General features: G+C 38.6%; 2 protein-coding genes across 4 annotated transcripts in view; one reads left to right on the top strand and one right to left on the bottom strand.

Annotated features, from left to right (window-relative positions):
- HMGB2 (high mobility group box 2) overlaps nt 1-22,930 on the top strand; it is a 397,943-nt gene that overhangs the window by 42,346 nt on the left and 332,667 nt on the right. The gene's annotated exons all lie outside the window — the stretch shown is intronic.
- GALNT7 (polypeptide N-acetylgalactosaminyltransferase 7) overlaps nt 1-22,930 on the bottom strand; it is a 63,224-nt gene that overhangs the window by 34,709 nt on the left and 5,585 nt on the right. For both annotated transcript variants that reach the window (XM_065736577.1, XM_065736576.1), the window contains exon 2: nt 1,340-1,797. In XM_065736577.1, the coding sequence (XP_065592649.1) occupies nt 1,340-1,797 (458 nt within the window). The remainder of the gene's footprint in view (nt 1-1,339; nt 1,798-22,930) is intronic.

Genomic DNA, 22,930 nt, shown 5'->3' with positions numbered 1-22,930 from the left:
AGTAGCCTGGGTAGAAGTAACCCAGTCCCAGTGATGTGGGATATTCTGCCATTTCTGCTTTGCTATCTGGGCAGAACAGAGAGTGAAGATTGGGAACACGCTTCCATCTCCTTCCTCCCCCTCTTTTGAGGGAAGGCAGGGTCACAATGAACTCTACTAACACAAATTCTTGACATCAGCTTCACTCTACTCAGCTCATTACAGAACCTGACTGGAAAACAGCTTTTCTTCACCAATTTTCTTAGTTCTGTTTCTTCTTCCGGAAAGTCCTCAGTGGTTGTAAATACCTCAGCAGAAGTAGCAGTGTTCAGGGAAAAATCTGGAAGGAAACGGTGGCCTAGGCAAGTTACTCTGAACATTTATTCCCCTCCATGAAGTCTTTTAAGTACTCAGGTCCAACTGCTGACTGCAGTGCAGAACTAAAATTAAAGTAACCCTCAAGATGGCAAACATTCTCCACTGCTGTGAAGAAGAGGAACCTATTTTATATTTAAATTCATACACCTTCCTATCCAAAGCAAAAAGGGCTAAAAACACTGGTCAATCAATTTGCTCAGGAACCTTTCCTTGATATTTAACAAGGAAAAAAAAATATCAAACACAGATTAGCCTGAAAGCAAATTTGGCTCCAGCATTTAACAAAGAACAGAAAGAGATTGTGGAAACCTGTTGGCAATTATACACGGAGTAAATATTAATATCTTCCCAGAATTCTCCTCATAGCGAAGTAGACACACCTCAAGGCAAGTAAATCTTTTTTTTCCCAACTTTCCTTTGTGATAAATGCAGTGAGAGGTGCAGGTAGAAGACTACCACTCTGCTGTTAGCTCCAACCCAAACTCTGCTGTAGCAGATCTATACGCTCCTGTTAATGTAGGTAAAAATGTTTAAAGCAAACAATATATATATTTTTTTAAAGCATTGTCATGAAACTATAACTAAATAAACAATACTACAGGCACTTCTGTATGAAATAAAAATAATAAAGAAGCATCCTTACTTAACAAATCTTAAGTTATGAATCAAATAGAGATGATACAACAAGGAAGACTGCCAGGAACTGGAACATCAAAATTTATACAATTAAACACTAAAATGAATGATTTTTATAAACAAATCAACATAGATAAAGCATTTATGAAAGGAATAATTGGCACAGCATTAAGCATAATATATAGAAATATTTGGTATAGGACATCACTCTTGCCTGTCAGGACAAGAAGTCTTAACAATTTGGCCTAATTAATAATATTATTTTAAGCACTGATTAAGATCTATGGACAGAAAATAATTAAGTCTTATAAAAACAGAACTAAAAGAAAACAAAAAGTTTGCTTACTCTTCTTGACGCAAGTCATTAACACTCCGATCTAGTGAGATCATATCACTTGCCACCATATTAAACCCAAACTCTTTTATGCTGGCTTGAATGGATTCTTTGTAATCTGGTCCTAAAACATATGGCTTCGCTTCCTCTCCAGGGCCACCAACAACTCCATGAGGCTCAGGCTCTTTGGGTTCAAAATTACCGAGGACTCCAGGTCGTAAAACAGGATCTCGATATACAAATGTCTGAGGCTTAAATGTGAGATATTGCCTCTGGATGACGTTTTGCTGATTGTTATCACCACCACCATGCTGATTTAATTCATTTTTGGCCTTATTTTTCCTTCGAATGGATTCCAAGTCCACTTCCACACCTTCAACATGAGGCCAAGGTACCACAGGTTTGAACTTCTCATTTCCTAGTCCATGCACTCCTTTGTTTGGCAAGGGTCTGTTGGCTTCTTTGTCATCCTATATGTACACACAGAGAAACAGCAGGAGATCATGTAAATGTATTACTCTTTTTTCCCCCAAATCTTGTACCTCGGACACTGAAAGTTGATACTAAATATATATTATGCAAGAATAAAGAAGTGCCTGTTAAGGGGCTGAACTAATACTTAAATCTAGCAGTTGCTGGAGAGTTTCAATGGACTACATCCACACTTACCTGAGCGAGTGGGTCCTGGCAAAGCCCTAAAGTCCTTCTCACCCCAAAAATTGTTCCCACAAGCATTATTCCCTCTGCCGAAATAGCAACGCTGTTTTAGAGCTGTGAGATAAGCTGAAGGCACCAGGACACAGAAGGCAAAAACAAGCCACAGTCCTACTCTGAACTGCCATGCAGCCGTGGATGCCATGCTTGGGGCTGAAGTCAGCAACCACAATCACTGATGCTTAGAGCGCCAGTGTTTAAAGTGACTTTACAACTGTACACCACCCACCCAAAGAAATACCAAGTTTGCACTGAGAAGACAGGCTGGGATTTTGGAAACTGTGGCATTTTCAGTGATCAGTAAGATACATGGGTCTAGAACAAGGGTGATATTGAAATAAATTTGGCAGAAAGGCTGAGTGTGAAGTTGCTGGAGTACAACAGCCCCACCCATGATCATGCATCAAAAAATACAGTCATTGCTTTTCCCAGTACTTCTGACTAATAGTATAATGGGAAAACATTGCAGAAAGTTCAGATTTCCTGGTAAAAGTATCTACGTGTAAGACAGAAGTCCTCTATGGATTTTTAGTGTATGGATTTCAGCAACACCTCACTACCCAGTTGCATATATGGGATCAGAAGTGAAGAATGAGATTAGAAGGATGTTACCTGCTGACAGAATCACACAGAATCACTATGGTACATTGCCAAGCAACAATCTTAACTTGATGGCTAAGATGGTGCTAGTCTGACCTTACTGCGGTAATGATATGTTGCTCCTACATCACAGTATTTACCCATACACCATTCTTCACCGCCTTCAGAAAATAACAAAAATTCACAATAAAATATTCCAAGAGTAACACAGTAACAAAGGGAGTCAGAGTGGCTCAAATTCAAAATAACATCATTTACTCAAGAAATATTCAACCTCTCTGCTTTCTCAAGTTTAAACAGTTAAGATGTACAGGATGCAGAAGTATTACATTATTCTGCTCTTCTGCCGTTTCCAAGGGACTCTCAAAAGGCAATAAGAGAAAGAGAAGGATAAGAGAGCACATGAAAAGGCACATTTTGCAAGGAAGCAAAAAGTCTCAAGAGGACTCTTCAATAAAACATCTCACACTTGCCTTACAAATCAACATGAAGGCTCCACCACTCAACTGTCAGAACACTGTTGAGCATTCAACCCTTACAAACTTGCACCTAATTTCTGCTCCAAGTGCAGAGGCAGCTAAAAAGCCAACAAAATAATGAGTACCATCAGAAAAGGGTGCTTAAAGAAGAATGTGCTTTTGACAGCATACAATTTTCATGCATTCACATCTTCAGTAATATTTAATCCTCCACATCTCAAAAAGACATGCAGGAGTTAGAGATGGGAGAGAACAGAGAAATCAGAATGAAGCTGCAGGGTTGTGGTGCCTCAGGACATATGGCCAGAAAGGCTGAGACTCTACAGTTTGGAGATGTGAAAGCAGAGGGGTGTATCTCTGGAGTTCAGAAAATCATGAGGGTGATGGCTAAATTGAATACAAAAGCGCTGTTGACCCTGAATACACTAGAGGCACTTGGCAAAATAGTTTTTTGGTAAAACAATAATAAAAAAATAGAAAAAGTTCTGTGCACTGGCAGCGATTTCCTGGGAAATGCTAAGTGGGAAGCTGTGGACAGAGACAGTACCAACAGTTCAATGGGGACAAGGCAAAGTAATGGGTGCCTGATCTGAGAATGGACAGCAAAAGGAGTAAGGCAGGGAGGTATCTCCTAAAAACTCTAATTAAACCCTTGTGGATGTTGGATGAGTCCAAAAGGAAGTGAACACAGACAGCAGCCAGACCTACATGCATGTCCTTCTGGGTTGGGTGGATCACTAGTCTCAATAAGACAGGAATTTCTTACAGCCTTGGTTGGTACAAAATTAAATATCCTTTCACTCCACTTCTGCTACCTATAAAATAGTTACAAGCTTCCACTTTGCTTGTTTTCTGACTAATTCATAACACTTCTCAAAGTAGTTCGTTTACAGTGCTGTAATGAGAACCATGACTTTCCTGATATCGCATAATAATTATTACATACAATTAGCAACGTAATGCATTTTATTTACTGTTTCCTAAACATATTTCATTTTTCTAGGAATGAAAAATAGTACAGAGAACAGGGAGCTTATATACATGCAGACACTCACTCACCTCTTCTTCCAATTTCTATGCACCTGACAAACCTGAGGGAAGGCAGTGGCTGTGGGCCAAAGCACCACACTGTCATTTGCTCAGCCCCTACCTTCCCACACCTAAGGGATGGAGGGAAGAGAAAAAGAATAGGAGAGAGAAACCTCACATGTGAGATACAAAAATGTTTAATAAGTAAAGGAGAAGTGGAAGAAAAAAAACCAAGTAATGCAAAGGCAACCACTCACAACCTCCCATGAGTACAATGATGCCCAGCTAGTTCCCAAGCAAAAGATTGCTAATGAGCACGACACTATATGGTATCTCCTGTGTCAGTTTGGGTCATCTAGCTGGCAGCATCTCCTCCTACCCTCTTGCCTACCCCCCCAAATTGTTTTTAAAACAGTGTGCCTAGGTGATTAAAAGTTCAGCTTTAAAAAGACTCATACCACAGTGTCAGCATGACCAGACGGCACAGATATGAAAAAAATTATAACTTTTCAAAAAGCAGATAAATAACAGAATCTTAACATTGTTTGAAAAAACTTTGGAATGACCAGATAATGACAGTAAGGTACAGGGAGGTCTCAGAAATGAGCACAACACATAACTGAATTACTGGGGTTTCTAAAACTAAGGGATAGAAGCAAAATCCCGAGAATTTTCTCATGCTTGAAGACCACCAAAGAACAACAACAGAAGTCTAATTACATCTTAACCAAGAACGTGTAGTTAGCTGTTTATATGCAGTAATGTAGAAATGGTTGGGTTTTGTTCTTTTTTTTTTCCCTCAAAACACTTTTCTTCCATATGCTACATTTAGGATTTTCTGCAAGTTTTTCTAGAACCAGCTTCTTTGTACTTTAGATGTTGTTTTCACCCCTCAAAAGGATTATGTATGAGTCACTGCAATGGGTGTTCTGGAAATACTGAGATGGTATAAACACAGTCAGTCCCTGACGTGTGTAAAAAGGAGATATTTGGTGTGATTTTTTGCAAATGAGGTTTTTCCTTTTTGAAAAAGACAGGCATGAAATTGAACTTAGGAGGAACGTAACAGTATTCTCTTGGAAGCATTTTTCTATATTTCACAAAGAAAAAAATGGGAGAGGCCTCCATGAGGCTGTAGTATTGGTCAGCTGACAGGAGGGCTGGGACTCTGGCTGGCAATAAAATGGAAAATGTCAAAGTTGCACAGTCTGCTTTTCTTCATTAAACCAGTTCAAGACTGGCAACTCCCTGATGTCCTATGAAATAATGTCTGAAGTACAAATTGATGGTTAAAAAAAATAATGAAGTGGATTTGTTTAAATTTATAAAATGGAAGATTATCATGTTGAAAAAAGGTTCACTAATTCAAAAGCATGTCTGTAACAGCAGCTTGTTTATCTAGACAAAAATCAGCAATGTCCGAGAAATGGAGAGAGGTATAATGAAGTAGAATTCTGTATTATTCTCATTACCCAAGGATGAAAAAGGAAATTAAAATTTTTGCCTGTCACTGCATTTGCACCACTGGCACTTACCATGAAAGGCAAGTAACATGTTTTCCTACCATAAGGAAGAGTTCAAAGACTTAACAGAGGATAAATCAAGAGCTCTCAGAAGTCCCCTGATGCAAGTTGTTCTATGCGAGTGACGATTTAAAAGTAAACAAAGGGGAAAAACTGAAGTATTTTGAAAAGAAGCTGTCACTGAAATTGAGAGAGAGACCACACAGCTCTCAGCTTAAGTTTGGTACTTTAGCAAAGATTTCAACATATTTTAAACATTTTTCTTTGTTTGCTTCATCTTAACGCAGCCACATTCTTACTTTACTGGAGAAATAAGACCACTAGAGAGAGGTTCTGATACAGTGTATTAGTGCTGTGCATTTGCAATTATTTGAGTAAATGAGAGGGGTTGTTTTGATGTGCTCAATTACCAAAAGAAAAGAGGAGGAAAGGAGAGGAGAGAAAAGAACCACAAGCTGGATCCACAAAGATTTCCTTATTGACTAGACTTGTGCTGACAAGATATTAAAATAATGCTGTTCTCAGGCACGCTTCTAGCATGACTCTGCTCTATGTGCTGCTAACAAAGGAGGAGGAAACATCCATGTTTTTTGGAGTGCACGTCTTAGTAGTTCCTACACTAACTTTTAAAACTTGTGTAACCTTAGAATGGAACGGTTATGGGAACTGTAGAAACAGAGAAAAATATGATTTCATACAAAATTATAGAGAAATTCTGATGTTTAAAAACACATGCCTGTAAAAATAGCAGACTCCTAAATCACTGTAATTGTGGCACAACTCAAATGAAAAAGCACACTGTAAAAGGTATTCATCACCAACACTTCCAGGAAAACATTAAGTTTATAATTATGTTCTTATGTCAGTTTTGACAGATATACTGACAAGACCAAAGTCCATTAAACAACCAGTGCCACTTATCCAGTGTAGATTTTTGCTCTGTTAAATATTGTAAAGGGGAAAAAAATAAAAGAAGCACTTAATAAGACCTAAATCAAACCTATTAGTTTGATTAGCTGCATCATACCAATCTGCAATAAGCTTTGACCACAAGACAAACTTGACTACCACACCGCAAACATACTACTATGATGGCATCCCCAAAGAGCAAGTAAACCTACCAAAAGGTGACCACATCAGCCTACCTCTTCGAGCATTTCACATACGACCCTGACTGAAACCACTTATAAGCCACACAGAAAACTACAAAAATATTAACAAGAACTTTAACGAAAGCATTAAATTACATACATTTTATATATCTACAACCATCCACACACATGAATATTTTACTCCTTAAAAACATTATACAACTTAAAAGCATAACTGATATGCAAGGGCAGCTTTGGAGAAATGTGTGTTCAGCAAGTCTTATACTGCTGTGTACTACACTACACCTGAAAGATGTAATATAAATATAAATTATTCTTATTATCATTTTATAAAAAGGACAACTGCCCCTTTCACACGCGTCTTAAATTTTACAGTGACTGGAAAATTTTTTCTCTCCCTGCTTATGTTCTGATTAGGAAATACAGGAGAATTGTTAGTATTTACACCCCTGCTTCGTATTCAGACAGAATTAACTAATAGATTTCAGTAAATACTGGTGGACCTCAGTGCACTGGGGAAAAGTAATAATAATAATAAAATTATCAGTATCTTTGTGTCCCAAAATTACTTGAATTAGTTGAAGAAGAACAACTTAAGGGAGTAAAATGAATAATTTTCTTCTATGTTAATGTTGACGTTCCTGATTTGGAAAGCATCACTTATAGAAAAGCAAGTGACCTCCCAGCCTCCCTCCAAGTAAATTAACAAACAAATAAATAAATAATTTAAAAAAGGACAGGAACTGTTTTTCAAACTGTGAATTTGGCGGAAGTTCGATGTTGTACTACTACACATTAGTTTGAATGAAAGTACTGTTCAAGTTTTGAGTGACCCACATGTAAATCCATGAGCCTCTATCACTGATCCCAAGATAACTGAAAAAAAAACAAGTTAGTGTTTCCTAGTAACAAGTCTAAAATCCAACAGTATTCACTAATATCCAAGTTTGTCCCTGCTGCTGTTTGGACCTATGAGTGGTAGAAGGCCACTAAGGAAGACAAGGCTCAGTTTCTCAATAATTCATAGTTTTTTTTACTGGCTACACAGTTACTCTAAGATCTCACGGAGCACAAGCATTATCTAGTTTTTCCTGCCTTCCTGGATTTTTGTAAAGAGGCCATCTACATTGTCACAGCAGAAGCATTCTCCTAGGACAGTGGCTACAGTCTATTTCTTGCATACTGCCATGGTTTGCGGCCAACATTTCATTGCATTCAAAATTTTGCTAAGCTATGGAAGCCCCAGGGTACCAAATCAAATGGAGATCGCCTCTTGTCCTTCCTTTTCTTTTGTGGCATGCCTGCAAACACAGTCATCGATATTAATTTCTAACAGTGTATTAACATTTATTTTCAGCTGAAATAACTTGATAGCTCAAGTATTTGCCTAACAGGGTAACACCCTAAATCCCTCTTACATTTGGTGGGTTTTAAGAGCAGAAATGACAGTGAAAAAACCAAACAAACAGCCCTTACTATCTCACATGGCCCATTTGGGAGAAGTTCAACATTTCTTAAATCCCTGTGTTACAAGTAGTTTCTCAGTTAAACTCCTCTGCCTGAACAAAAGCCACTGAGTGTTTCAGAACAATAACAATCTTTTATTGTCTTCATTTTTACAGATGCCTACTGTTTGGAGGTACTGAGACAACTCCCCCAACCTGCCTTCCTTTTTCCCTAAGGTTCAACTCTTATTGGGCTTTTACATTTCTTGTATTGTCATAGTTTATAAATAAATAATCACACTGTATATAAGAAGCCTTGTCAAGAATCCACCTCACCCAATGCTTAAGAGATCTTGGAGAGCTTTGTGGAGATAATCACACACAATGTTTACCACCTCGCAGCTCTGGAAAGCAACATCATCTTAAATAGTGATTGAAAGATCTAAAATAGAAGAACTCAAATAAATGTATGAATAAGCAGATTATGGCAGTCTTTGTCTCTCATCATTAAGAATACAATCACTCAAGTAGCACATATATTCTTAAACTGAACTACGAACAAGGCTGCTATAGTACTTAAGGTCATACTATATTTCAATTTCTCCTGAGCTCTAGAAATAGGAAGATATTGGCACTAGCAGCTTGTGCAGTAAAAAAAAGAAAACAGAAAACCAACATTTGTAGCTGCTTGCTGTAGAATAAAAACAGTCAGAGGACGTTGGGTAAGGCAGAAGTATGAGCCAGGTACTCTCCATACAGAGCACTCACCGAAGACGACAATAAAGCTTTTAAACCTTGAAAAAAATGAGAATTTATCACAAGTTTATTGCAAATAGAAAAACTATTTTTTCCAGTAAAGGAAAGGCAAAGTGATCAACAAAGCGATATACAAGAGTATAAAAACAAGTATATTCCAATCCACTGCATTACTTCATGTGAATTATGTTTCTAGACGATGTTAACTGTCTTTGTTGCAGTACAGTGTTGGATCCTGAGATGTCTGTTCCCATCAGCTATAGATCTGTTTCTTGTTCTTCTCAGCTCTCCTCTCTGTGCTGTGAAGTTAACTGCACTGTTTCCTTTCCTGCTGTACACTGCAGCCTAAAGCCCTCTCCTCTCCAAGAAAGCTCATCTCCACAGTGCCTGCCTCGCTCTTCTTAATGGAATGTGACACAGATCAGGAAGAGTAAGTACTGGACATCAAACAAAGTAGGTCATTTTAGGCTAAGTATTTAAAGAGTCTAATCAAGAAGTTGCTGAACCAGATACTGAGCTTCACCTGCACATCTGCCATCAACTGTTTTTTGTAAATGCCCATAAACTTTCCTCCTTCCTCTGCACAAACACTTTGCTACATACTGCATGTTTTCAGGATGGTATTTCAGCTGCAAACTTTTGCAGAGCAGAAGCCCCAGTCCATTCTCAAGAAGAGATGGCAATGACTCAGTGCCTGTCTGGTATTTCTGTATGTTTATCCTTGTATGTACCACACAGGCTGCTGTACCAGAGATTGTATGCACAGATGAAAAATTAAGATTCATATACCAGTTGACTCATTTTCTAAATGCAGCTATTTTAAATACTTTATTGTAATTTTACTTGTTCGGAAAGCCAAGTCCTATGAAGGGACCAAAAAGCAAGGAGAGCATCAAGCCCTAGGGCACAGCTATCATTCTGTTGTGGAAGCAGAGGGAAAAAAAAAACTTTCCAAGGTAAGCAGAGCCCACCAGATACTGAGCCCTATCTTTCCAAGACACAGTGTAGGTTCTTGTCTGAACATTGTGAGTGGAGACCCTGCTAAACGCCCAATTCCTCTCAATTTTCCTTCTTTTCCTGTAATAACTCTCCACTTGAAAGATGACAAGCTCCATCTACTCATATGAAGGACAGCATTTAGTTATTGTCTAGAAAATTATATCTTGTCTTTAAAGGAGCTTTATGAAAGCATTTTTTCCTCTAATTTCCCAAGTTGGAAGCAGGACAATGGGCACCTTACTGTGTGGGATTTCTGCAAGATGACTTGCTTCTTAAGCAAATACTTCAGAAAATGCTGGAAAATTGGTGCAGCAGATATCAGAGGAAGAATAAAACAGTGGGTAAGAGGATGCATTTCTAAACAACAACAGAAAAATGTAACAAGTTACTTCTAAGGGCAAAGCCAACTCCAGAAAAATTGTTTAAGCAGATGAAAGCTGTGGGAAGTCTCCAAACGCTCACAATTCTAGCTGGATCTAATCAATACTTTCATCACTTACCTATGTAAACATTTGTTTTGAATGTATTTTGTTCCAGTGCAACCTTCTGTTCTCCTTTTAATTAACAGTCTTTTTGATTAAGGTGGTAGCACTGCTTACTCTGTTTTAGACAGACAAAAAGTTGGAGGTAAAAGCTTTTTCCAGCTGTTTAATCTAGAAAAAGCTGAATATCCTATTGAAAAAAAATCAGCAGAAGGTGCAAAACTGCCTCCCCATTTCCCTCCTTCAAGTGATTAGGAGTATCATCATCTGCACATCACTACGTGGTTTGGAGAATTCTACATATTTGACCAGCCTTTGAAAACAGTGCTGAATGATTCACGTAACATCTGGAAATGATGAAATCTTCTAAAAAAGAAAAACATCAATTCAGACCTTCAACTTGTACACCAGATCTTCAGATTCAAGTGCTGCTTTTTCTTCCATCTTTCAATAAGCTTTCTCTAAGAGAGATGGTTTTGGACCGCATCACGCAGCAAATCTCACAAGCAAAATATTTTATAATGCAGCCTGATAAACTAAATACTTTTTTTTTTTTTTAACCAAAAACTAGACATTTAAGTCAAGACCAGTAAAACAGTGCAAACATAACATTTATTAATTTTGTTCTAAGTGTGGGATAATCTGAAACATACCTGGGATACAATACATTTCTTCAAAATAATTCAAATAACCAATACTCTGCTGGCCAATAAAACATTTTCCCCAGGATCTAAGGTAAAAGGGGACATATTTGATAGAGAGGCAAGGGATTCACATCCCTTAAAGCTGAAATTTCAGCACTGTTGTGAATAGCCACTCTGCTAAAACAGCCATTATCCTCAAACCAGAATTAGACAACTGTTCACAATCTTCCTCTTCAGAGGGATCTGATGAATGCTTGACTAGAAAAATTACCAGAAGAATAAAGTTATCAATTGCTTGATACAACATCTCCATCAGAGTGGATTATAAAATTCAAAAGGGCCTCCAGATACCAGGTCTTTGTCTATGACCTTTGGTCCATGGCTCCAGTTTTTTTTTTTCCCTTTCTTTCATCTGAACTTTGCCATCTCCCACCATATTGCCAATCGGAGGCTAGCAGAATACGTGTCCCATGTCCTAGTTAAAATGAGCTCCATCCCTTGCAGGCATCTTGGACTATTCATCTTGAACAATTAATAAAAAGTAAGAGCAAATGATCCTGAATACCTGGAAATAAAAACAGTGATGTTATATGAATAACTCGTGAATTTATTATAAGCTGATCCAGGTAATTTTGCTATTCCTATAGTAGCATTCTGCTACGGCCACACGTGCACATACTTAAACCTGCATGGCAAGCAACTTCAGTAGTTTTTGCCATCAAATGGATGACAAATATAGAAGACACCCATGAGAATGACTGAGTAAAGAAACACACCATCTGTTTCTTCTAGAGTTAACAATTAACATTTAAATTATGAAATTTAAGAGACCAAGCAGTTAGAATTTATAGCCCATAGCTTTTCTATTAAAAATAACCAACTGTATTATTTCTCTATCCATAGGGAAGAAGTCTGAGAAATAAAGAAAAATTACCATAAATCCTAATGTTTTAAGTAATGTCATGTTTTCCAGCTCCCTAGGCATCAGCTGTGAGCATTGTACTAGTTAAACCCAGCAGAGAAGGAATGCAGAACTTTATCCTTATTCCAAATAGTTATTTAAAAATTATGAATCTGTTCTATATACTTCAGTGATTAAATTACATTCACAATACAGAAAAATCCACTGTTGATGGATGTGCTTGACCAAGGGATACAGGTTCCTGTGCTACATCTTGTATGGCTCCATTTTTCAGTCATCTGTCAATTTCATTTCATATTTCTTATTATTAAGAAATAAACTGCATGATTAGATTTTCATTTATCTTGAAAGACTGTTACCATTTTCAAGCTTTACAACAGCCTATTTCTGTCTGTGATTTTAAATTGCATTTCACAATTTGATCAACCCTATCATTTTGAAAGCTTTCTCAGAGAAACAGCCAGCCAAACCCAAAAGTTGCACTGCAACACATAAAAACTACACAAAAAATCACATGTCATTGAAAACATTTCTGAAAATTTCATCTGAACTCCCAAAAGATTTGGGAGACTCAGTCTTTACTTAATTACTTTGGGTACTGCTTGACAAGCAAGGGGAAAATTGCTTGTTATGATCAATTGTACTGTGTCTCACTTTTCCTTGACCCTCTTTCCTGCATCTTTTCTGTGCAGAGGCTGAGAGAGATGATCCTCCCCCTCTCCTGTGCCCTCGTGAGGTCACACTTAGAATACTATCCAGTTCTTGGCTAGCCAGTTCAAAAAAGACAGGAATCTCCTTAGAAGGAGTACAGCAGAGGGCCACAAAGATGGTAAAGGGCCTGAAGCATCTCCTGTATGAAGAAAGGCTGAGAGACCCAGGTCTGTTCAGCCTGGGGAAAAGAAGACTGAGGGAGATCTGATTAATATCTATAGATATCTAAAGGGAGGTGGTAGGTAAATGAATGAGGCCAGGCTCTTCTGAGTGGTGTGTAGTGATAGTATAAGGAGCAACGGCCTAAAACTTCAACATGGGAACTTCCATACAACCACATGGTAAGGCTGATGAGCACTGGCACAGATTGTGGAGTCTCCTGCTATGTACACCCATTTGGACACTTACCTATTGTAGGGAACATGCTTTGCAGGGGGGTTGGACTCGATGACCTCTTGAGGTCCCTCCCCTGCAATTCTGTGAGGAATGTCAAAACCTATTTCATAGCTTTGCTTTAAGAACCATATCATGTGTGAACATGGTCAGATTCTTTGCATCTTTCAGATAGTCAGCAAGAATACTATGACCTAATCCACAAATTTCTTAGAACAGATCTTGCTGAACTGGTCTGCTGCACCCTACTCTCCACCACCCTTCCAGCCTTGCACTTAGCTCTGTGCTCTCTACAGTATCTATTCTTTTACTAGGGAAGTCACTGTGTTCATAGCGAGACCACGAGTTCTAATAGGCAGACATACTGCCACTGGACCTCAAAAAGCAGACTGCCTTGACTTTAATTTGGTTAGTGCTGGTGCTTTGCAGTGGTACAATCTCAGCATGAATCTGCCCAAGACTCACATTGAAGTTTTCACCGTCGGAGCTGGTTCGGCACCTGATACCCTACTTGCTTTCTGGCACTGTGGCAGCAAAGTTCAGCCTCTATCCCTGAACACCCTCTCCAAAGCTCCTGCCTACATCTCAAGAACCATCCTGAGGAAAATTTTCATGTGACTCAGCTCAGGTACAATCAGGATGACATTTCTAAACCACAGGACTGGAGAAAATATGAACAAACATCATCCACCTGAGCGCACCAGCCCCTTTGTCAAGAAGCAACTATGCAAATGGTGAATAAGCAACAAACTCCAGCAGCTGCTCTCTTTTCCTCTCTCCTTCTAAACCAGGAAACACTGTTACAAATCATAGGCAGCACTGGATTTACAGGGTACACACTGTCATTTTCAGCTCCCCAGAGACACTGGTATAAAGTGCCAGACATCAGACATGCTGCAGTTCACAAACATTCTATCTTTTAAGTGACAAGAATTTCAATCAGTGTTATATTATAACTAATATAATATAATATCTTCTTTTCCTTTTTCCTTTTTTTTTTTTTTTAACATGGGCTTTAATACAGAAGTGCCTCTTAGTGAGTGCTGCAATTCCTTGCCTTCAAACCAGCAGTAGACTGTAGCAATCTACCGTTTATATTATTTTTACATGCAGCAGACAAAAAGACACACGGATCCTCCTTGCTTGCAACAAATGGAAGTCAGTCTCTTCAGCACTGGGTCTCTAATCCCCATCATTGAAACAACGTAGCAAGAAATATTTGAGATTTGAAGAACTGCAATCTTTTTAACAAATGTTGACTTACTGAAAAGATTTTTTGTATGAACTCAGAAGTCTTGGCAACTCAAGCTCTCCATATAAATAACAAGAATGGAATTTTAGTTAAAAATTGATCCAAGAATGATTGCAAGCCTTTTTTCAGGTTCTATTTGCCTCCATAAAACTGCTGGCAGCTGTAGCGATTTCCATAAACACTAAGCACACATGAAAGCATGTGGGCTTCAACTGGATGTGCTAACGACTGCAGTCAGGAAAACTACAGCCTTTACTTACTACTTCTAACATAGAAAAGATATTAGTGAAGTGCAATTACAATTAAATACCTATTCCACTCGACAGTCCTAGTAAGCTAAAGCAAAACAAAAAACAAACCAACACACAAAAAAACACCTTTTTTCTTAAATTACAACTAAATAATTTTACAGTTTTAAGACTCAGGCAAACTAAAAAGATCAGGAAGTGATGAAGAGGTCAGTTGCTACTTTAAAGAAATTGTCGGAAATACCCAACTGGATACAAGAAAAATTCTCACCATGACCACAGCCCAGCATGGCAACGAGGTAGACTGAAAGGTCGTGAAGCTTCCCTCCTTGGAAGTTTTCAAGACCTGACCAGACAAAGCCCTGAGCAGCCCGTCTGACCCCATGGCTGACCCAGCTTTAAGCAAGAGGCTGGACCTCTTGAACTCCCTTCCAGCTTGAGCTACCCTATGGTCCTATAGAGAGAAAAAAAAAAAAAAAAAAGATTGTCTTTTTTCCTTCATTAAAGCTAATTTTTTTTTCCCCTCACTTCACATTTAATTCAGCTTAAAAATAAGCTACTATTCAGCTTTTCATTTCTAACAATTTCAACAGTACATGAATAGCAGGAACCCTTGTCTCTTTAGTAAAGAGCAGTTGAAAGCCACAAGCAATAAAAGTCACTTCAGACATAATATTTTACCTGGAAGCAGCATATTTTCCTTTTGTTCAGTATGACATTCCCAGTTCTGTAATTCTTGGCAGTATGACATAGCTGTACATTTGTAAAGGAAGTCAGACTTGTATTAAATGCAAAAAATAAAAATAAAAATATAATAAAAAAAAAATAACTTGCCTATTCTCCCTACTGAGTATAGGTACTCAGGTCTGGCTTCCCTGCTTTATTTAAAAAGTTTGGAATACTTCAGAATGTCAATACTGTGATGCATTACATTGACATTTATCTTCCTGAGATTGCAGATACACCGATACAGTAAGACCTGAAGGTGGTATTTTTCATCTCTGCTGCAAGCTGAATAGCGGAATATCAGGAAAATGAATTATAAGACGCACCTAGCTCTTGCTGAACAAATAAACAAAAAATACTGATCTTAGCTGATGCAGAGGAGCTGCCTTCACATTTTTATCTTCTCTAATTTGTTGTAGATTTAAAACTCTGCCTGATAGATGCTAGATGTTAAAGAGTAAGATGGATGCTTTACTTTTCTCCTCTACACATTTTTATCCTTTCTGCATGCCAATACAAGCACCTTTATGCCTGTGTACAGAGCTGGATCAATGACTTCCTGAATCAAGCCACACAGGTGAGCCAAAGGAATCTGGCATCCATAAGCAGGGTAAACACCAGCGCTCATAGTTCAAATGGGAGCATGGAAAAAAAAAACAACAAAAAAACAGCAGCCATGGAAGCTGAAAAATATAGACATGCGTGTGCCCTAGCAACAAAACGCACAAAACACTGGAGTTACTTCTAGCCATCCTCAAAGCCCTCCTGAGGTTCTCCAGGGGCACCCAGGAGAAAAGTCACCTCCAGTCTGGCACACGAGCAGCTGTTTGGCTCAACAGGGGGGCTGGCTGTTGCTATTTTTTCTTTGATGGCTTGTTTTGTTTCATCTATTTCTTTATTTAAATTAAAAGGTACAAGAGTCTCTCTCTCTCTCTCAGCCTTTCTGCTCCCTCTGAGGAGATCCCTGTGCTGCGCTGAGGCACTGGACACACAAAAGCAGATAGTCATGGTGCAATAAGATCATCAGAAAAAAATGCAGGCTTGCCCAGTTGCGCAGTTTTCTGAGTTGCTGCCACACCCAGGCCCTATCTCCGTCACAGAAACCAGAAGTAACACAAGCATTGCTAAGGAAGGGAAGTCCTTCACAATAAAACACTGCCTGGGGTGGGCTGAGCCACGAGTGCTGTTCACATACCCTAGACACCCAACAGTGTTCCTCCAGTGTTTTTTCTGGTCAGTGACAACAGTAATGCAGGAGGAACAATTACTCTCAACATGAATCTCTCTCTTGTCCTATTTCCTCTGAAACAAAAGTATGCTTAAAGAAAGCAAACATTTTCACCTTATAGAATGAAGAAGAGAGTTGCAAGTTGTTGAATCGGGGGAGGAGGGAAGTTGTTTGTGCCCAGCAGCTGTCCCTGCATTGCGTGAGGTTACTTTTTCAGGAAAGCTCCAACTGATGGTAAGTGTTATCATGAAAAATAAGTCACTTTTCACAGTGTTATGATTGGAGCATGTTTTTCTAAATCTCTAGTACCATGTTTTATGAGAAATGTACCCAAGCATCATGCAGAACTCCCACATAAGATAAAAAATTAAACAAAATTAGTGAGGGTTTTCTCACTCTTGCATCCAGTCTTTTACACCTCTAGAGCTAGAGGAGCACATCTCAGTCTACAGATAAAATAAACCTAAATAACTGTAAAATCAAGCAAAAAAAAAAACAAAAAACCCAAAACAAAACAAAAAAACCAACAACACAAAACAACCCTTTAAAAGCAAAACATCCACATTACAGAAAAAAACATCTCACCTCTCAAACAAAAAGCTTCCATCAATTTCACGTACATTTAAGTGTTAATGATATAAACACTTCTCCAGAAGAACTAATTTGTTGTCACACTGAAATGTAGCTTCCCATTCACAAACACCATCCTCTAACACAGGACTGTAGTTAGTCTGTAAAACATGAAAGAAACTAGCACTGTGGAGCTTACTGTGCACCAGGACAAAGCCAGCACTGGTTATAACACTACGGAGTAACCAAAACAGGTCTGTCTTATATACTTCAAGTTTTCTTTGATTTCTACAGCCAATGCAGCACAGAAGGAGTTAAGCAACAAGTGCCTGACAAGATTAACAAGCACATGCAGAGGAGAAAATGGACTTCCTTATAGAAAGCTGTTGAGGATGGGTGCTAGGACACAAACAGGGCTCTGAGAATACACACAGACTGAAAACTTCCACTTTCACAGCCAAAGTCACTTACAGAAAGCCAGCTACACACAACTGTGAAGATGAATATTTAACTGATTCAGCTGCAAGGCACTGATTCTGTACTTGAAAACTTAACTATCTTCTAAGTAAAACTGATCTTAAAAATAAGTGTACACGGTCACTTCAAAAGTAACACCTCCTATTTTCTCCCATGGAAACCACAACATCTACAAAGAGCAAAATAACACAGTTTGACAGAGCACATTCTCAGCTACAAAACACTATTTTTCAGCTTGGTCACCACCATTAGCCAATTAACACGGATTAGGTGATCAAGATGCTCTTCATTTCGTAGCCTGACAGCTGTACATGGTCAACTGGCATGCGACTTATCTTTGATGCTGCTGTCAGCAGTGCTGAAACGCACCACCCACCTGCTCACTGTGCTCAGATCCACTGCTTGGTCTCCATGAATGTACAGAGTGTGTCAATGAATATCACTGGGTGTCATTTTTTCATCATGGAGCCATCTGTCACACAGAAACAACACGTCATGGAATACTGGTCGGAAAGTTCGACCTCTCCTGCCGTACCTCTGATGCCAGAGGCCAACATAACAAAATATGAGGCATTGCTTTCGGAACAGTCCTCACATGTGCCTTTTAGTAAATGTACAGAAGTACTTTGCTCTCCACTTAAAAAACCTTTGGTTCAGGAATGAAAAAAGGAAGATGATAAAACACAGTTATTTCAGATACTTGAAAATATTCTCACTGATGAACATTTTAAGATATCAGAGTCAAGCCTATCTAGTTAAACTACTAAAATGTATTTTTAAAGCACTGACCTAAAAGTATAATGAGTTACGTTTGGAACACTATGCCTTTGGTAATATTGTGAAGTAAATTATGGTTGTTAAATAAACCGAATTAATAAATAAGCATTCTGTTTCTTAGCAATTAATAGCTGTGAATCATTCCTGAAAATCACGATTGTTGGGATTAAAGCGCAAATTGTATTTTGACAAGTTTTCAGCAGACTAAATTAAATTCTAAAGTCTTGCAGGTATAACGCATGATGAAACCTGTTCAAGTAATCTCTCCTTTGCAGTAACATTAACTGGCCAACTCTATTGGTGAGAACTTTAGTGCTTAGCACTTAAGACCATAAAGACTTCTGTAATCCTAGACTGGAGTTGCAGAGTTTATAAAGGAGCAAGTTTTTTCCATAAAAACATTAGCATTTTATATCCTGTGAAAAACCTGTTAGAAGACAGACTGCCCAAGCTATTACTGGGGATAAAAATCAAGAGAGGTATTCTAATCATACATTGTTCTTCCTAACTTTCAGATACCTATTTCACTTAACATCTTACACTGCCCAGAAAACCATGAAGTTGCTGAACAGCTTATAAAGGACATATATACATGCCTTTAAGAGCTAATTTCATGCTGTGGGTCATGAGAATAAACCTAATTAAATCTTTAAATCCCAATAAAGAATCAACAAAGAAAATAAAACTGACTAGGGGAAAAAAAAGCGTAATTGAGGTATTCATCTGAGGATGAGAGTGAATATGAAGGTGAGCTTGCAAAAGTCAGTGCATCTCATTACAGTAGCACAGACCTGTGCTGGCTGCAGTCAATCAGCAATCAATATTAAGCTTCCTAGTGCAGATCCAATCATACATTAGTCACCCAATGTGAACAAATGAAAACAGTTTTAGAAAGTTAATTTTTATGGCAAAAATATAGCCGTTCAATTTCTGTAAATATAAAATTATGCAAAGATCCCATGCCTTGGTGTTGTGCTGAGAAGTGAGAGGTTGTTTAGTTTACAGTAACTAAGTACATCTGACTATGTGTACCGATGCACATTTTGCCAAACACATATAGTCAAGTCAGCCTAGGTTTAGACATACACACTGTTGGAAAACGTCCTCAAAACAAACCCCTCCCAAAGAAGAAGAAATCATCTCTCATAAGTCCCAACCACAATATACAGGGATAGTGAAATCAGAGAAAGAGGACGTAGGACAGAAAACGTGCTCAAGGACAGCACATTTCAAAGAATTCTAATTATTTTAAAGTAGGCCAACCCCTAGGACATATCCATTTCATCCAGAAAAATTAATCCCGTCTGCTCCCTGCCATCTTCCTTTTCCCAAGGCCCCTCCGGCATACACAAAGATTAAAGGCTACATGAACTATCCTGGCAGTCTGCTCCCTTTTATCAAAACAGCTTGACAGCTCCCCTGTCATCACAAGTCTTGGTAGAAGATAACAACAGGAGGAGAATCTGGCAGCCACCTGAGAGGTGACTGACTGACTACCCATGGAAAAGGCACGTCTGCTCACTGAGATAATGACTCTGTATCTTGGCCCCTTTGTTTCTCCACACCAAATAATGGCTATGGTATCACCATTTTGGATTCTCTCTTAAGTGTCTCATCACACGTTACCAGTAGGAGCTCACTGCTGCACCCAAACAGACCATGGCCTTGCTGTCAAACCACAGTAATATTCCTCAGCTCAACCTCTCAAACTCTGTACATTGCTGAAAAATGAGGAAATCTTCAAGACAAACATTTTAAACAAAAAAAAACGACAGGGACAGAAGATACAGGGAGGCTTCAGTTCTTGGACATCTAGGTCACTCAGTCTTACTTCAGAGGTCTAGGGAGAAACATCAGCATTTGGAACTGAATGGTCCACAAGAAGCAGTGCAAGAGGCAGTATGGGATTCTTCTGCCTTTTCAGTATGAGGTGAGGCAGAGGAAACTCACACACTATCCTTTTATCTTGAGAATGGCTGGCTAAACACTTTCTGATGAGAAGCAGGCAATTGCCTGCACATCCACAACTAGAATACACTTACAAACAACCACTAAAAGCTGTTTTTCCATTAGAAGAAACAAACAGCTACCAGAATCAGAATCACCACCACCACCACCCTTTTCCACCTTGGCAGACCACTGAGTTTAAGCTAAGCACAGGGGGGCGTCTTGGTTCTTTCCAGGAGGAGGATATTTCATAGAGAGGAAAAAAATAAAGGAGGAATACTTGGAAGAGGTGAGAAAAAACAACATATTTCATAGCTGCTGCTTAAAGCATTTCAGAAGGCTTTGGCATATTAGAATAACACTGGGGAGATGGATTAGCAGTCGCTTAGCAGGTGAAGCAATCCAAGATGCATGATAAATGCACACTGACGCACGCATTGCTTATAAAGAACATATATACAAGCCTTGAAAAGCTGACTTCAAGGCCTCATTTAAGTGCATGTGTAGCAAATCACGTTTCAAGACTAAAGCACGCTGAGAACAATTTATTTTCTCTGGAGAACATCTTATCTCAACATTGCCTTTTTTTGTTATTTCTTCAGTGATAGGAAGAATAGAAAACTCGTGACATTACCATCCCGGACACTGTAAGAGGTAGCTTGGTTTCTTTCTTAATTTCAGATGCTATTAGATGATGCATTTTCTACAACAAATTAACGTAATAAAACAATAAATACCTCTTTGATTGACACTGCTGGAATTCTTATTAACTAGCTCAAAATAAAGGCACTGCTTAAATATCTCAAACCCATGAAGACAGGAAGTGAGAAATAAAATGGAATCCTGCTATGCTTCAAACCCTCCTGAAATGCTGTTCATTGTTTTTCAGTCATTTTTCGAAGAGAACTCTTTTATGAAAAGTTAAAAACAAAGCAATTTTTAATCCTGAAATTCTGACAAAAATGTTCAACTATGCAAAAAATTATATTCAACTTCATTCAAAATATTGCACTTTTTTCTAAAACACGCTATCATAATACTGCCTGCCTTATTAAAATAATCACTATTAAGTCAGAACAACTATTGCTAAGCCGTTTCATTGCCAATTTTTTTTGCTTTTTAAGACAACACAACAACTAAGAAATTTTGTGGGCAGAGCACCATCTGCTCGTGCTTTAATTTTGCTAACAGTTATGTTCTGAGACCTTCAGCTGTAAAGAAAGTTTTCCAAATGTAAACAGCATAGAAAACAGCATACTGGCTTTACCGTATGCCTTTCCCCAACTCCCTCCTGCTGTACAGAGGTATACCACACACCAGTGCTGGCTGCTGCTCTTTGCAACCTAGCATTCCATGAGGAAATCAGAAGAAAATAAGCTGCAGCTTGGAAAGCCAGAGCAGTACTAAAAATGTCACCGGAGTCAGCGATTAAAATGAAGGATTCAAGAAAAAGTAGTAAGAGACAAACCTGAAACACACGCAATATTATAATATGGAAGAAAACCTCACGTGCTTTGTGAGTTGCAAGAAAGCATGCTGATGTGTAGAGAAGAAAAAGCCTTCAAAATGATAAGATGCCTACACTAGCCTGCAGCAGCAGAAGTTGGAAAATGAAAGAAATGAAAATGAAAGCTTAGTAGGGACTCTAATATTTTTCTGTCCTTAATAATGGCAGTGAAAAGCCACAGCTTTCCTTTCCTCAGGTATGCCTGCTCAATACAACCCTTTCTCAGGTATCACCTCATCATTACAAAAAGTAGCATTTTTTGTTTTCTGTGTTAAGCATCTACCTAGCCAGGTAAGGATAATATTGTTAATCCTATATAGGAATGAAACAGGAACTCCATGGGTTTTCAGAAAATAGAAATTCTATGCTATGAAGTGCATCTCTAGGAAAGCACTAACCTATTCCATCAAAAGCTTGCGACAAGCAAAGTATTTGACTTTTCCAATTTCAGACCTACCAATTCTAATGAGATATCAAACGATTAAACAAACACTTCAAAACCATTTAACCACAAATTGGAAGAACAAAATGGAGATCATCATCACTTGAAAACAAAAGCTGATCACAAACATCACCCTTCTCCTCTAGCTGGTTTGCAATTACTATAATAAAGCAGCCCTTCAGAAAGGCACATAGCACTTTCAAGGAGCATACTGCAATTAAACCTGAAAAACCCAATCCAGGGAACTATTCAGCAAAAGCCTAATGTTTGGTTTAACTTTTCAGAAATCTACCCTGACTTCTCTATTTTTTTCCCTGAAAACCTGCATTGGCTGAAAGAGCAGAATGCCCTGACATCCAAGCCTGAACAGCATCACAGGTTGCCAAGATGCACCCTGCTGGCTGCATACCATTCCCATTTGTTGGGTGCACTGTGCTTTCTGAATACGCTGCCTTGGTGTTGCTATTAATCACAAGAGGAAAATACCTCATTTGCCAAAACAGTACCTAAATCTAGAGCACTGCAGGGCGGAGGTGGGCTGGTAAAGGCAGACTCACGCAGGATAAATTCCCTTTAATTCACAAAATGATTAAAGAAAGCTGATGGAGGAGGCGGCCTTT

This window comes from Cyrtonyx montezumae, unplaced genomic scaffold (assembly GCF_038088225.1).
Source record: "Cyrtonyx montezumae isolate F1298 unplaced genomic scaffold, pur_monq_1.0 scaffold_2, whole genome shotgun sequence".
Lineage (NCBI taxonomy): Eukaryota > Metazoa > Chordata > Aves > Galliformes > Odontophoridae > Cyrtonyx > Cyrtonyx montezumae.
Note: the sequence above shows the minus strand (reverse complement) of the source record. Positions and strands in the feature narration are given on the sequence as shown.